This window comes from Mustela nigripes, chromosome 6, assembly GCF_022355385.1.
Source record: "Mustela nigripes isolate SB6536 chromosome 6, MUSNIG.SB6536, whole genome shotgun sequence".
Taxonomy (NCBI): Eukaryota; Metazoa; Chordata; class Mammalia; order Carnivora; family Mustelidae; genus Mustela; species Mustela nigripes.
In genome coordinates, this window is record NC_081562.1 from 123,824,549 (window position 1) to 123,839,901 (window position 15,353).

General features: G+C 40.7%; 1 protein-coding gene across 5 annotated transcripts in view; it reads left to right on the forward strand.

The window, feature by feature from the left end:
* The window catches only part of LOC132020081 (protein adenylyltransferase SelO-like), a 44,941-nt gene that overhangs the window by 11,672 nt on the left and 17,916 nt on the right, over window positions 1-15,353 (forward strand). For all 5 annotated transcript variants that reach the window (XR_009404916.1, XM_059404151.1, XM_059404148.1 and 2 more), the window contains 8 exons: window positions 2,286-2,355; window positions 3,071-3,143; window positions 5,675-5,758; window positions 7,105-7,234; window positions 13,478-13,522; window positions 13,621-13,702; window positions 13,801-13,893; window positions 14,927-15,006. Coding sequence is in view for 4 of the 5 variants with exons in the window: in XM_059404151.1 (XP_059260134.1) it covers window positions 2,286-2,355; window positions 3,071-3,143; window positions 5,675-5,758; window positions 7,105-7,234; window positions 13,478-13,522; window positions 13,621-13,702; window positions 13,801-13,893; window positions 14,927-15,006 (657 nt within the window). In the remaining variant the exon portion in view is untranslated. The remainder of the gene's footprint in view (window positions 1-2,285; window positions 2,356-3,070; window positions 3,144-5,674; window positions 5,759-7,104; window positions 7,235-13,477; window positions 13,523-13,620; window positions 13,703-13,800; window positions 13,894-14,926; window positions 15,007-15,353) is intronic.

Here is a 15,353-nt window from a genome sequence, read left to right on the forward strand (position 1 = left end):
ATGTGGGACTCGATCCCAGGACCCTGAGATCATGACCTGAGCCGAAGGCAGCGGCTTAACCCACTGAGCCACCCAGGCGCCCAAGGAATTTTTAATCTGGTATGCAGCCCAGTTGTAGCTGAGGGCCTGGTGCCATTCAGAGCCCTGGGTAGAAGTGATTCAACTTCCCCCAGATCCACAGTCTTCAGAGATAAAAGATCTCCTTTCAACTTGTGGGTTCCCAGAGCGTGTCTTCACTCTCGTGTCTCTTCCCCAGACTGCGGTTTTGACACCTGTGAGATGCCTATTTTGCTCTGGGTTGACCCACTGCTGAAACTCAGCCCCTTCAAAAGGACAAAAGCAAGCAAACAAACAGGCAAATGTACATAGAGCATTTAAGAACAGAATGTGTCTCACTGAAGTTTTTCTGCAAGGAGCACAGAGGATGATGGCTTCAAAAGAGCAAAAGCAACGGATTCTTGCCCTTGTATCACACAGTACAGCTTCCAGTATTTTGTGATGTCTTAGTGCCTGCGGCGTCTCTACTTACACAATTCCGTCTTCCTCAGGCCGATTTTTTTTTTTTTTAAGATTTTATTTATTTATTTATTTGACAGACAGATATCACAAGTAGGCAGAGAGGCAGGCAGAGAGAGAGAGGAGGAAGCAGGCTCCCCGCTGAGCAGAGAGCCCGATGCGGGGCTTGATCCCAGGACCCTGGGATCATGACCTGAGCTGAAGGCAGAGGCCTTAACCCACTGAGCCATTGAGGTGCCCTCCTCAGACTAATTTAACAAGATGTGTCTTCAGACAGAAACATTTCCTTCTTTAAGAGGAATTCTGCTTCCTTTTGTTAAGATAACACAGTTGGAAAAAGTTCTAAAAAGTCACATAGATTCTCTTAGGCAAACTTGAGTCCTTTGGGATGTGGATCCTGTGCTGTAGGTGTTAGGGCAGGAAGTCCCGATGCCTGGGCCGTGAAGGATTCAGGGAGAGAAGCCCCGAGGAAAATGAGGAAGCAGAGTAGAGAAGTCATCACACTGGCCAGAGCCGTCTCCGAGTCTCTTACTTAGCAAATGTTCACTGAGCTCCTGGTCATCTCACTTGTTGAGAAGAGTTGTCTGCACTCACTGGGCATTATTTCTAACTTCCCAAATGGGAAGTTTTTTGGTCCCTTCTGCTTGGATTCACGCTGTCACTGAAATTGTCCCATCTGGTGGTAGCACTTCCATAATAGTTCACTTATTTCTCTGACATTTGATGTAGATTAGTGACCGCCGCCTCCTAAAAATCTATCGGCTCATGTAACCACATATATATCCCTTTTAGTTTCCCAAATGCTTGCAACAATTCTTGACATACAAGTACTTATTCACATGATTAAATTATTAAATGATTATAAAAATAGATATATACACAAACTCTAATCCATTCCTTTTGTTTTGACTGGCTTTTAATAATTCCCTAGTCACATCTACAACCCCCAGTCTTTTTTATGGCTTCTTTCTTATCCAATACATTCAACACTATAGTTAGTTGATGAGTCAGTTAAATAGGGAATAAAAAATATGATACACAGACAACTTAAATAACTTCAAACACTGGACAGCCTTTTGCCATCCCCCATTTGTGAAGCCTTATGTGACCTTGCAGACATAAATAATTGTTCCCTGCTCTGTTATCTGTGCAACATTTATAGTCTGTTATTGGATGTGTTACACTGTAATGTGATTATTTCTTAAAGAAACTTTTTTTTTTCTTTAAAGATTTTATTTATTTATTTGAAATAGAAAGAGAGAGATCACAAGTAGGCAGAGAGGCAGGCAGAGAGAGGGAGAAGCAGACTCCCCGCTGAGCAGAGAGCCCGATGCAGGCCTTGATCCCAGGACCCTGAGATCATGACCTGAGCCGAAGGCAGAGGCTTAACCCACTGAGCCACCCAGGTGCCCTGTAATGTCATTATTTCTTCGTGTGTTCTTCTCCCTGATGGGCTCTGTGTGCTTTGAGGTTTGGGTCCTCTGGATCTGGGTCTTGGCATCCTTTCTCCCAGTACGTGCACCTGGGGGGGCATACAGTAGGTGTGCATTTATAATACACATGGCGGAATCTAATACTGTCTTAGAAACTCATTTCCCGTTTTGACTGGTATTGAGGAAGTATTTCTCTATGGCTGGTTTTTTTAGAGTAAAATCTTATTTTAATTCTTAAAATTTGAAGCTTGAATCTAATGGCTTCCTGGATGTCAAGGGTGTATTTAGATAATTTGATATGGGGGAATGCTGATGCTTTCTCCTTCTTTTCTCTAGGACGTTACTAGACTTCATCATACAGGAGCATTTCCCCTCAGTAAAGGCCACAGAACCTAACAGATATGTGGTAAGTTTGTAAAGAGAAAGGTCAATGATCGGTTTTCTCTCCTGGCCCGCCAACATCAACGGTTACAACTTAGAACTTGACTGGGTAGGTAGGAAAGGAAATGGAGTGCACTTTGAACATTTTGTTAGGTGAGGGGAAGGTGAACCACTTCATAAACAGACACAGATAAGAAAGTTGTTTTGTTTGAAAGGTATCCAGAGAAAAAGAACAGGTGCTACTACCTCCTGACTCTGGACGTGATGTTTTGCACATGTTTTGTAACTTGATCTTACGTAGTAAATACAGATATTTCTGTAGTAGTAGTGGTTCTAAAATAAACACAATACATAACAGGAAAATGTGATTTTCTATTCTTGTGGAAATGATTTGGTCTTCATAACCCTCCTTATTCTCTTAGCAGCCACAGCGAAGGAAATTCCATTATTTTTCTTTGTGATTCATTTCAAAGTTTAAGAACTTACTTTGCTTATATTTAACTCCCTTGTGCTGAATTCTAATGCTTTTCCTGTTCTTATTGGACATGGAGAAGGCCTAGTAATAATACTATGTCTGGGCCTTTATATATTATTTCTCAGTGACTAATTCCACGTTCTTCCATTTTTTTCTTACATTTGTTAATTTCCATTCCTTTTTCATCTTTTGAGATCCTGAATTCTTTCCATGTTCTCCTCATGACTTAGCAGAAGATCCTAAAAATTTCTGAATTTTATTTTAGGAGTTTTTCTCTATTGTGGTATCAAAGACGGCACAACTCATTGCCTTGTGGATGTCTGTTGGTTTTGCTCATGGTAAGTCATCTACTGATGTTTCTCATCTACTGATGAGAAAGTAGAGTTAATTTGTTGAAGCAGAACACTCCATTTTTGTGTACTTCAAAACATTCCTGCTGATGAGCTTAACATTTATGACGTATGAATTTGTTTTTAGCAACAGAGAAGCAATTTTCTTGTGTTTAAAATGGTTTTGAATGGAACGGTATGCACAAGATAGAACAAGCATCCTCAATTCAAGGAGGATGTTATTACCTGTAAGACTTTCTTTTTTGTTAAAAAAAGATTTTATTTATTTAACTATCTTAAATAAATTATTTAAATATTTAATTAAAATAGTTTATTAATAAAACAATAATAAAATTATTTAAAATGAATATTTAAATTAATAAATATATTTATAAATATTATATTACTATATTTATAATTTATATTTATATTTACATATAATATAAATATATTTATATTGTATTTATAATTTATATCTATAATTTATAATATATTTATAAATATTAAATTTATAAAAAATAAATATTTATTTATTTTTAAAGATTTTACGTATCTATCCGACAGAGATCACAAGTAGGCAGAGAGGCAGGCAGAGAGAGAGGAGGAAGCAGGCTCCCCACTAAGCAGAGAGCCCAATGTGGGGCTCGATCCCAGAACCCTGGGATCATGACCTGAGCCAAAGGCAGAGGCTTGACCCACTGAGCCACCCAGGCGCCCCTTATTTATTTATTTTAGAGAGAGAGCGCACAAACAGGCAGAAGGGGAGGGGCAGAGGAGGAGGGAGCGGGACAAGCAGACTCCACGCTGAGTGCAGAGCCTGACCCTGGAAGCTGGACTTGATTTCACAATCCCAAAGATCGAGACCTGACTCAAAAGCAAGAGTTGGATGCTTAACCAACTGAACCACCCAGGTGCCCCAGCCTTAAACGTTTTCAACCACATGGATACATGATATATTTTGGTCGCTTTAAAACTGTTTTTTTTTTAAATCTCAATTATTAAAGCACTGCATGCTTATGGTAAAGAATGCTAAGTATAGGGCGCCTGGGTGGCTCAGTCGGTTAAGTGGCTGCCTTAGGCTCAGGTTATGATCGCAGGGTCCTGGGATCAAGTCCTTGTCTGGCTCCCTGCTCGGTGGGGAGCCTGCTTCTACCTTTGCCCCTTCCCCTGGTCATGCTTTCTCTCTCTCTCTGACTCACTCTCTCTCTCGAAGAAATTTTAAAAATCTTTAAAAAAAGGAATTGAAAGTATTCAGAAGTGAGTGTAAATTCCATTCTCCAGGGTAATCATTATTAACCATTTTATATCAATATCTTTGGGCTCTTTTAGGATGATACTCATACACCTCCTGTAAAAAACAGGGCTGGCTTGTGTGTTTGAAACCATTTAGCGTGTGTTGCATAGGAAGGAATATCTGCTTGAACTAAGAATAACTGAAAAACGAATCATGTAGTTCTAATGTCTCTAGATGAATACCTAAAGGGAATCCCACAGTGAAAAAAATTCTTGAAATCCACTTAGCTGATCACACACATACTCTGTGTATCTCTCTTGGAGTGGGTTGGGGTAGGGAGAACAGGGTAGGTGTTAGAGTTTTTGCTGTTAGGAACCATGGCACAGTGACTACCTTGCAACTGTATCTTCATATTCCTGAAGGCAACTTTTGAGGACAGACCCCTAACATGGGATGGCTGGGTTAGAGAGTCTGTACATTTAACATTTAGATAAACAGGGCCATCTTGCTCTGAAAAACACTGAAACCCGATAGTGGACACAGTTGCCAAATATCTTGTATTAGGCTGGCGTATCCATTCCCCGGCTTCCTCCTACGCCACACTCTGGCCACCAGGCCTAGCCCCCTTGCTCGGGAGGGCACACTCCCTCCTCCTTCTGCTAGGGTCTGCAGCTGAGGACTGTAATGGGGGTGCACATCCATATTTTACCCTTTTCCCATCCTTTGGAAATAAATTCATCTTATTCCTTTACTAGTTTCACTTCCATTCTGAGTAACGTATATATTTTTAAACAAATGCAAGAAATTGAGGATAAGTAAGAAGTTGTATTTCTTTCTTTTTTTTTTTTAAAGATTTTATTTATTCATTTGACAGAGAGAGATCACAAGCAGATGGAGAGGCAGGCAGAGAGAGAGAGGGAAGCAGGCTCCCCGCCAAGCGGAGAGCCCAATGCGGGACTCGATCCCAGGACTCTGAGATCATGACCTGAGCCGAAGGCAGCGGCTTAACCCACTGAGCCACCCAGGCGCCCAGAAGTTGTATTTCTTGGGGGGCTTTTGTTCTGTAGTATTTGAAATCTTTATGGGGTGAGGTATAAAACAAAAGGGTAAATTTAGTTAAAAGATGTAGTTTTAATATATATTAGGTATTTGATATCACCAGTTAAACTTTCAATTGATAACTCAATTTTATTTCACTTCCAAAACAAATGCATTTCCATTTTCCTATTCTTGATAATTTCATACATTTAAAAATGCTTTATTATTTTATTACCGTGTTTTTGGAATCTTTTTGTTGTGGTTTCAGGTGTTTGTAATACTGATAACTTCAGTTTGTTATCCATTACAATCGACTACGGCCCATTTGGTTTTATGGAAGCCTATAACCCAGGTATGTGTGATTAATATGTAAATATGTATGCGTATATACACATATATCTTATTTCACCAAAAAATGATTACAGGTTTATTTTAGATAAGTTGTTATAGCTAATACAGAGTTGAGGTAGTAGAAAGAATTGGGTTCATTCATAAAATGGTCACTTTATGTAGTACTGAATGTTCCGGGTGCTATAGGAAACAAAAAATGAGCCTTTTGCGGTCTCTGCCCTTAAGGAATTAAATATTAGAGAAGATGACAGGGAGGCAGTAGGGAACCTGTGTGAGACAGATGCAGGTTTGACTTCTGGCGTCTGAGCCACGGTGGCCCGGTGCCCTTCCCTGGACAAGTTACTTAACTTCTCACGTTACCAACCTATAAAATGGAGGCCATAGTAACACAGTCCTTGCAAGGAGCGAGCCAAGCAGGCTTTGTGGACGGTGTGATACTTGAGGTGGGGTTTGAAGGACATTTATGATCACCTGAAAAAATATATATATATATATTTTAAGATTTCACTTGAGTGCAAGAGAGAGCAAGCATGAGCAAGGGAAGGAACAGAAGGAGTAGGAAAGAGAGAAGCAGATTCCTCACTGACCAGGGAGCTGGATTCAGGACTCGATCCCAGGACCCTGGGATCTTGACCTGAGCTGAAGGCAGATGCGTAAGAGACTGAGCCACCCAGGCGCCCCTGATCACCCGAAAATTCTTACATAGTAGAAATACATTCCTCTATTAGGCAAATATTCATATTTTAAAAGAATTTCATATGTATGGATAGTGTTTATGTTAATTTTTAGTTAAATGTTTAACCTCAGAAAGATTTAATAAATGTAAACATATCTAATGAATATAAATTTATTAAGCTTAAATATAAACTTAGGAAGGGAGAGGACATTTATTACAATTATCTCCACTATAAAAGACTAGTAATGGGCGCCTGGATGGCTCAGTTGTTAAGCATCCTCCAGGGTCCTGGGATCGAGCCCCGAGTTAGGCTCCCTGCTCAGCAGGAGGCCTGCTTCTCCCTCTCCCACTCTCCCTGCTTGTGTTCTTTCACTGTCTCTCTCTAAATAAATAAATAAAGTCTTTTTTTTTTGTTTTTATTTTTATTTTTATTTATTTTTTTGAGATTTTATTTATTTATTTGAGAGCGAGAGAGTGAGATCGAATCAGAAGGGAGAAGGTCAGAGGGAGAAGCAGACTCCCCATGGAGCTGGGAGCCTGATCCCAGACTCAATCCTGGGACTCCAGGATCATGACCTGAGCTGAAGGCAGTCACTTAACCAACTGAGCCACCCAGGTGCCTCTAAATAAATAAAATTTTTATAAAGGCTAATATTTTTTATTTTAAACAGATTTTGTCCCAAACACATCTGATGATGAACGAAGATATAAAATAGGAAATCAGGCCAATGTTGGGATGTTTAATTTAAATAAGTTGTTGCAAGCTTTAAATCCATTACTGGATCCTAGGCAAAAGAAGCTGTGAGTAAATCCAAGATCCACTAAGTAAACCTGTATGAAATTGCATTTGTATAATGATCACTTTTTCAAGCTAACATTTTAAAAACCATCTTAATATTTAGTCTTAAATAATGAAGCCATTTCAAACTGTATTTTTGTCTAGTACAGTTTTGACTTTTTCCCAGTTATTAGGATGAAGCGTTTTCCTATTTATTGCTTTTTAGGTGTTGTGAAATTTTAGCGTATTTCTTCTTTGATCTAAGGGTTATTTATCACTGCTTTTCTTAATATCTAATAATTGGGCTCATTTTATTCATATATTTTTATATGTGTTTGGTAAAATATGCTATTTAAAGTGTATTAAGGTTTCTTTATCACCCCAAATAATGAATTTTGTGCATCTGTAGTCAAAGGTTTTACTATATCAAATTGAGTGTATTGAGTGTATTATTCAAGGCCTTTAAGACTCTATTTTTTTATCTATTTGATAAATTTGATACGTTAGAGATATGTATTAAAATCTCCCACTTTAATTGTATTTTTACTAAGTAATTTTTTCTGATGGTTTTAAATTTTAATATTTTGCTATTACATTATTGGTACACACTGGTTTTTACTTATATTTCCTTAAAAAAAAAGTGCCTTTTAGCCTAACACCATGATGCCCTTTATCTTGATTTAGCCTTTTAACTCCAAACTTCAATTTATCTTATATTAATATTGCAATTCGTGCTTTCTTTTTGTTGGATTTGCCTCGAGTCTCAGTTTGTTTTTCTACCTTTGTCATTTGTCTTACAGTATGTTTCTTGTAAAAGCAAACAACACATATAGCCAGGATTTAACTTAGTGGGATGGTTTCGGTCTTAAGAGAAGTGTGTAGGCTGTTTACGTTTATTGTAACAACGTTTATTGATTTACGTTTATTGATTTATTTTATTTTATCTTATTTTATCGTATACTCTTATAAGTATACTTATACTCTGCTTTATACTTTATACTTTATAAAGTATACTTTATACTCTTATACTCTGCTTTATCTCTATTTTATGTATCAGTTCCTTGCCACCCCACTGGCTTTCCTTATCTATTTATGATTTGAGAAGCTCATTCATCACTCCCCCACCTTGATTTGGAAACTGCTGTATTCTCCACCGCTGCTGGTACTTATCTTCCTTTTCCTGCCACTTTCTCTACTGTTAGGGAAAATGAGTTTCCAAGTACTTTTCCTTCACTAAGATTCTATTGACTTATATAAGTTTTCTCCTCCCTTTCAGTGAGACTCAGAATTCTTTTACTTTTTACCTCTAAGAACCCAACAGCCAGCTTTTGCTAATAAGGTAGCTTAGTATTTTGAATTTCAGACTGTTGTAGGTTTTTCTACAAAGCATAGGAAGTGTATCTCTGCCATCATAAGTCTTTGCCCTAGCGCTTCCCCTACCTGCACATGCCCACATTTCTAATCATTTCACTGCTGGCCACTGCTTTTTATTCAGGGTTTCATCTCGAAGTCTCTGTTTCAATTACTCTATTATTTCCCTTAGTGGGGTATAGAGGTGATGTATTTTCCGAATTCTTGCATAACCGTTACTATTTTTATTTTACTCAGGCAGATGACTGAGACCAGGGCACTAGATTATAGATTCACTCCTATGTAACAGAACTCCAAAATAATAGTAGTTTGAACAAGAGGGACATGGTTTTTCTCTCCCATGAAAAGCATGCAGGTTGGTTACTGAGGGCTGGTGGGGACTCTGCTGAGTCTCAGAGTCATGGCTCTCATGGCTTTGACTTTTCCATCTCTCCATCCATTCACTGCTGAAGTCCTCAGGGTCCGGGATGGGGCACCATCTGGAACACCCAACTTCTGAGTGGCAGCGTGGAGAAGAGGCAAGTCCTTTCTATCGAAGGACACATATCAGCGTTTGTTCACATCTCCTCCCCCCTTTCCCATCAGCCAGGACTTAATCATAGAGCCATCTGAGTGCAGGGACCTTCCGTTGTATCAGCCCAGCCGCCCTGGTCCAAGTTTCCCTTCCCTGTGTGGTTACGGGTTGCGTTGCAGGATCTGGAAGGCGGGAGTGAGGCAGTGGCATGGCTGCGCCCAGAAGGCCGGCCTACAGCCAGGCCCCACTGCCGCTCGCGCACACTGCTGTCCGTCCATCTGTCCATCTGCTGGTCCACGGTGTTGGTGTGGGGAGAGAGCCAGAGAGTGCCCCGTGGTGAGGGGCACGAGCTGATGGCAGCTGGCCTGCACCGCGGAGCCTGGACCCTTGAGGGACAGACTTGGGTTTCGGTTCGGGCAGATGCTGGCTGGTCTTCACTGTCTCCGGTCTCCCATCCAATTTTCTGTCCTCTCCTCGCTGCCAGCGTTGGCCCCCAAACCAGACACAGAAACAACAGGACGATACATCCTTCTTCACCGGCTCCCACAGTCACGGAAGGTCAAATCCTTCCGAAAAACCCCTTATTCTGGCACCCATAGTGCTTCTGCTTCTCCGCCTGCAGCTACGTACCCAGCGAGGGAAATCTCTGCTTTTGCTTAACTGTTGACTTTCTTCCGGTCACTTCTTTTTGTGCTTCTGGCACTCCATTCTTGGTATGAATCCCTCTTCATTTGTCCCCAAGTCTCTTATTTTTTCTTTTCCCTTATGCTTTCCATTTCTGTGCATTTTTGTGTAGGTTTTGTGGTATTTCTTCTCCCCGGTTTCCTAGGCCACTTAATTTGAGTCTCAGGAGTAACCGTCTTCTGCCTCAATCCACCCACTGAATTCTGTAGCCTGAAATACTGTCTTGGAGTTCCAGAAGGTCTACTGAGGCACAGTTTATTCTCCTGAAAGGTCTTACTATTGTTTTCATAGTGGTGTCTGTCTCCACTAGCCGTTCCATTGAGCCAGCCGTTCTGGGGGTCTCCTGTTTCTGCTCTCTCTGGCTATGAGAGGAGAACGCTTGGGCACTGCGTCATTTTGCTTTGCCTCTCTGTTGGGGCTCTGCTCCGGTTAAGCCGTGGTACCCCTTTCACGGCTGGCAGAGGACCTGCAGGCAAGTTTTTAGCTTTCCACTCGGCCTCTTGTAGGCTGTCTCTCTGCCCCCAGCTCTCCTCAGCAGCCAAGGCTAGCATTCTCCTACCTTCAGGGTAGAGATGTTTTAGCAGCTCTCCTGCAGCCTCGTGGAAACCAGGGAGCCCACTAATTTTTTCCAGTAACATTTAAACAGGTAGGGCCCTTGATGTCTTTGCTCTGCTCAGCCATGCTGTACCTCAAGAGTGAGGGCCTGCAGCCTTGCTCAGCCCCTCCAGGCCTGCTGCCTCCTCCAGGCCCTACCAGCTCTGAGGCCCAGGAGAGGAGCTAAATTAGAGCAGGGAAGGGCAGGCACCAAAAATTCATTTGAACCATCATCTTCCTTTGACATCTCTGGTTTAGGGTTTGGCCTTGAAGATTTTTTTTTTTTAATATTTTATTTATTTATTTGACAGACAGAGATCACAAGTAGACGGAGAGGCAGGCAGAGAGAGAGAGAGGAGGAAGCAGGCTCCCTACTGAGCAGAGAGCCCGATGCGGGACTCGATCCCAGGACCCTGAGATCATGACCTGAGCCGAAGGCAGAGGCTTAACCCACTGAGCCACCCAGGCGCCCCTGGCCTTGAAGATTTTTAAAGGAAATCCCTTATCCCCCTTTGGGTGGTTCCCGTTGGGAGAGGGGCAGGGCTTCATGAGAGTACACAGTCCTTCTCTGGCTCCACTGAATTCCTCTCTGGGGGATGAAGGGTTAATGACTAGTTTGGTGAATTTGGGAGAGGAACTTAAACCTGTGTGGCTCATCCTATTAATACCTCTCTTTTCGGAGATCTGCCCAACCAGAGAAAGCATACATTTTCTGCTTTTTTATATGAAAATTTTACAGGAGTGTGCCCAAATGGGGGGGGGGGCATAGATGTAACTGTTATTCTAGTAGTTGAGAGAATAAATCTTCCTAATTTAGGTATAGTACATTAACATGCCGATTGATCCATAGACGTAAGCCATATTTTCCAGACTAGCTTTTATCAATAATAAAGCTGAACTTTTAATCTCAGAGTCTTGACTATTTTGTCATCTCTCCTTCTGAATGCAGGCTGAAGAAAAAAGGGTACATGGTTGCCTTTTTAAACAATAGAATAAATAATAAATAGACAACATTGTAGTGTTTATAATTAGTTACTCAAAATGAAGTATCTAGCATATGGGGGCGCCTGGGTGGCTGAGCGGGTTAAGCCTCTGACTTCAGCTCAGGTCCTGATTTCAGGGTCTTGGGATTGAGTCCCACATCGGGCTCTCTGCTCAGCACCCCCTTCCCTGCCTGCTGCTCTGCCTTCTTGTGTTCTCTCTTTGTCAAATAAATAAATAAAATCTTTAAAAAAGGAGAAATATCTGGCATATGTATATGAATAAGCATGAATAATAATCAAGGTATGTTAATAATTATATAGAATGTTAAGATATTTCTTGATGTAACCACTGGGCATTGAACTCCTTGAGGGCAGGGTCACATTTTAATCACTTCTGTGTCTCAGGGCACCTGGTGGCTCAGTCAGTTAAGTGTCTGCCTTCAGCTCAGGTCATGATCCTGAGGTCCTGGGGATAGAGCCCTGCATTTGGTTCCCTGCCCAGCAGGGATCCTGCTTCTCCCTCTGCCTGCCACTCCCAGTGCTTGTGCTCTCTCTCTCTGTCAAATAAATAAATAAAATCTAAAAAAAAAAAGGAAATAATTTCTGTGTCCCTAATGTATTTGCTAGAAGATAAAGCATATTTTTCATTCTCTCCCCCACCTGTCCCCCAAATCTAAAATTGGATTTCCAGTATAAGATCCTAAGCGGAAGGCAAAACATAGAGTAATTTCATTAACCCCAGGCAACAAAAAAAGATTACTACGACAAAGATAAAATTTTTATATACCACCTATGGTTTCCTTAATTAATATAACTAAAGATATATTGGTAATACATCATAGTTCAAAAGCGAAGCAATATAAAACAATATTCATTAAGCAGTCACCCTTGTCTCCATGAATTTTCTCTCCCTCTTGCCTTGTAGAGTTCATTTATTTTCTTAACAAATACTTAGGTGCTCAGTATGTGCCCGACACTGTTCTAAGTGCTAAGGGGACAGCAGGGAATCAAACAGCAGGATAGCTGGGCCCGTGCGGTGCTTGCTTCTGGGGGGAGAGAGAGTCACACAGAATAAATAAGTTCCATAGCTTATGAGAAGGAGATGAATACAATGGAGAAACACTAGCAGGAGATAGGGAATAAAGGGAGCCACGTTTGCAGTTTTAAAAGGATGGTCAGGACCTCACTCGGGCAGAGGGCTGAAGGAGTCACAGGAGCAAACTACACAGATACCTGGGGGAAGAGTGCTCCGGGCAAGGGAACAGCCTGTGCCAAGTCCCCGAGCAGGTGTGTGGGGGAAAAATTTACGTGGGATGAGGTCAGTAAGGTAAAGACGGCAGCTTCAGAATGAGTTGAGCTTTTGTATGATTTAAAATACATGTAACGGGGCACCTGGGTGGCTCAGTGGGTTAAAGCCTCTGCCTTTGGTTCAGGTCATGATCCCAGGGTCCTGGGATCAAACCCCCGCATCGGGCTCTCTGCTCAGCAGGGAGCCTGCTTCCCCTCCTTATTTCTCTGCCTGCCTCTCTGCCTACTTGTGATGTCTGTCTGTCAAATAAATAAATAAATCTTTAAAAAAAAACATTTAAGAATATTAAGAAATAGAAAATTTGTTGGGCGCCTGGGTGGCTCAGATGGTTAAGGTCTGCCTTGGGCTCAGGTCATGATCTCAGGGTCCTGGGATCCATCCCCACATCAAGCTCCACCCCCCCGACTCAGTGGGGAGTCTGCTTCTCCCTCACCCTCTGCCTCTCCCCCTGCTTGTGTTTTCTCTCTCTCAACGAATTTAAATAAAATCTTCAAAAGAAAAAAGAAAACAAGAAAATCTGTTTAAAGATGAGTTTAAGGTTAAGAAGCTTTAATCTCTCAGAATGCTCATTGAATTGTACAATGAACATTCATGCATTTCACTATATGCAAATTTTACCTCAATAAAAATAAGATTGTAAGACAAAAAAAGCTTTAATCTTCATATTTTTATGAAATATATGAATTGAAATTGATAAATGTAATTGCCGTATTTTTATTTAATATGTGGGACGTTCACGTTCTTATGAAACATAATTCAAGAGCGTTAATTTTGATCAAGTTTAACTGTCCTTCCTTTTTTCTCCCCGTAGAGCCGCTCAGATTCTTGAGGGGTATCCTGTTCTTTATTACACAAGGTTTGTCCTTTTGAGTAGAGATATTAAAGCATCCTGGTTGGTTTGAGAACAATTCTTAAAATAGGGAGATTTGAATTGAACTGACATTTCTCTTTCAGATTTAGAGACTTGTTCAAAGCCAAACTGGGGCTACTTGGAGACAGGAAGGGTGATGAGGATTTAATTGCATTTCTCTTACATGTAAGTTTGTCATTTTATCTTTTTTCCCCCGACATTTGAATTACGAATCAGCATCTTCTTGAAGACTTGAGATTGAGAAATTTAATTATTTTCATTAGCTCATGGAGAAGACAGAAGCTGATTTTACTATGACATTTCGGCAGCTCAGCGAGATTACTCAAAGCCAGTTAGAGGAGCTCATCGTTCCCCAGGTAGTCATTTGTGACATTTTGTTTTCTCTTAATTAAGTTTTCTTTAACAGATTGTATTGAGGTAGAATTTACATGCCATAAAATCCCACTGGCCTTAAGTATATAATGCAGTGATTTTTTATAATTTACAGATTTGGGCATTTATCACCGTGATTTGATTCTAGAACTGTCCGCCCATCACCCTATAAAGAAGATCCTTTGTGCCCATTTGCCATTAATCTCTGTTTCCACTCCTAGTACCCAAAGCAGGTACTTTGCACCTGCTAATTGACTTTGTGTCTCCAGGTTTTCACTTTCTAGACAGTTCCTATAAAAGGAATTATACAAAATGTGGTCTTTTGCACTTGGCTTCTTCATTAGCTGAGTTTTGTGGTTCCTCCATCTCGTGACTGTATCAGCAGTTTTTTCTCCTTGTCGCTCAGTGATACTCCACTGTGTGGCTATTCCATCTTTTGCTGATCCATTTACCAGTTGATGGACATTTGGGTCATTTCCACTTCTTGGCTATTGTGAATAAATACTGCTCTGAGCATCATGTACAAGTTTTTGTGTGACCATGTGTTTTCGTTTCTCTTGGATAGACCCCAGGAGTGGAATCGTGTCTTATTAATTTTTATAAACGTCCCACCTGACATTTCCCAGCACAGCACTGACATTCTATAAATATTTGCTGAATGAATTCATGGGTGACAAAATAAAATGCAGTTGTGAATTAAGTTTTTTAAAGTAAATTATATGTTATTTAAAGGGAGGCTTTTGGATAACATAAGTACTCACGTGTAATCTCTGTAAAGACTTGGTTTATCTTAAATCATGCCATTACGTGAATTTCCGTGAATTAGAATTTTAGAGTGGAAGGTTATATAAAGAAAAGAAAAACATATTCTATTTTAGGACTACTTCTATTTAAACTAGCATGCCTTAAAAAATCTGAATATTACAAGTTATTATTAAGGAACATAAAGGAACATGAAGTTAAAATAAACCACTAATATTCACATAATGAGCTGCCTATTACCACATTTTCATTTAGCAATTCTGGGCACTGAAGATGATCTCAGAGCACCAGCTTTTTCCCGCCTGGGTATCCCAGTACCTTTTGAGACTGAAGAGGTAAGGTAATCTAAGCCCTTCTGAAAAAGCATGTGACATATTTGGCAGAGGCAACCCACCAAGTTTTCCTTCAACTTTCTAACATTTCCCTTTTTTTTTTTCATTTTAATTTTACATATAATGTATTATTTGCCCCAAGGCCCAACATTTCCCTTTTACTCCTGGGTACTTTGCACCTGCTGAGGTGTCCGTGGCAACACCCCACCCATGAAGACAGCACTGGTCTGTTCACCTCAACTCTGATAACACTGCTTCCCCGGTGGCCCGGAGAACCCATGCCCTGAAGCCCTGAGGACAGCTCCCCAGGCTTCTAGCCAGTACCTATTCATTGTCACATCGTATACCTT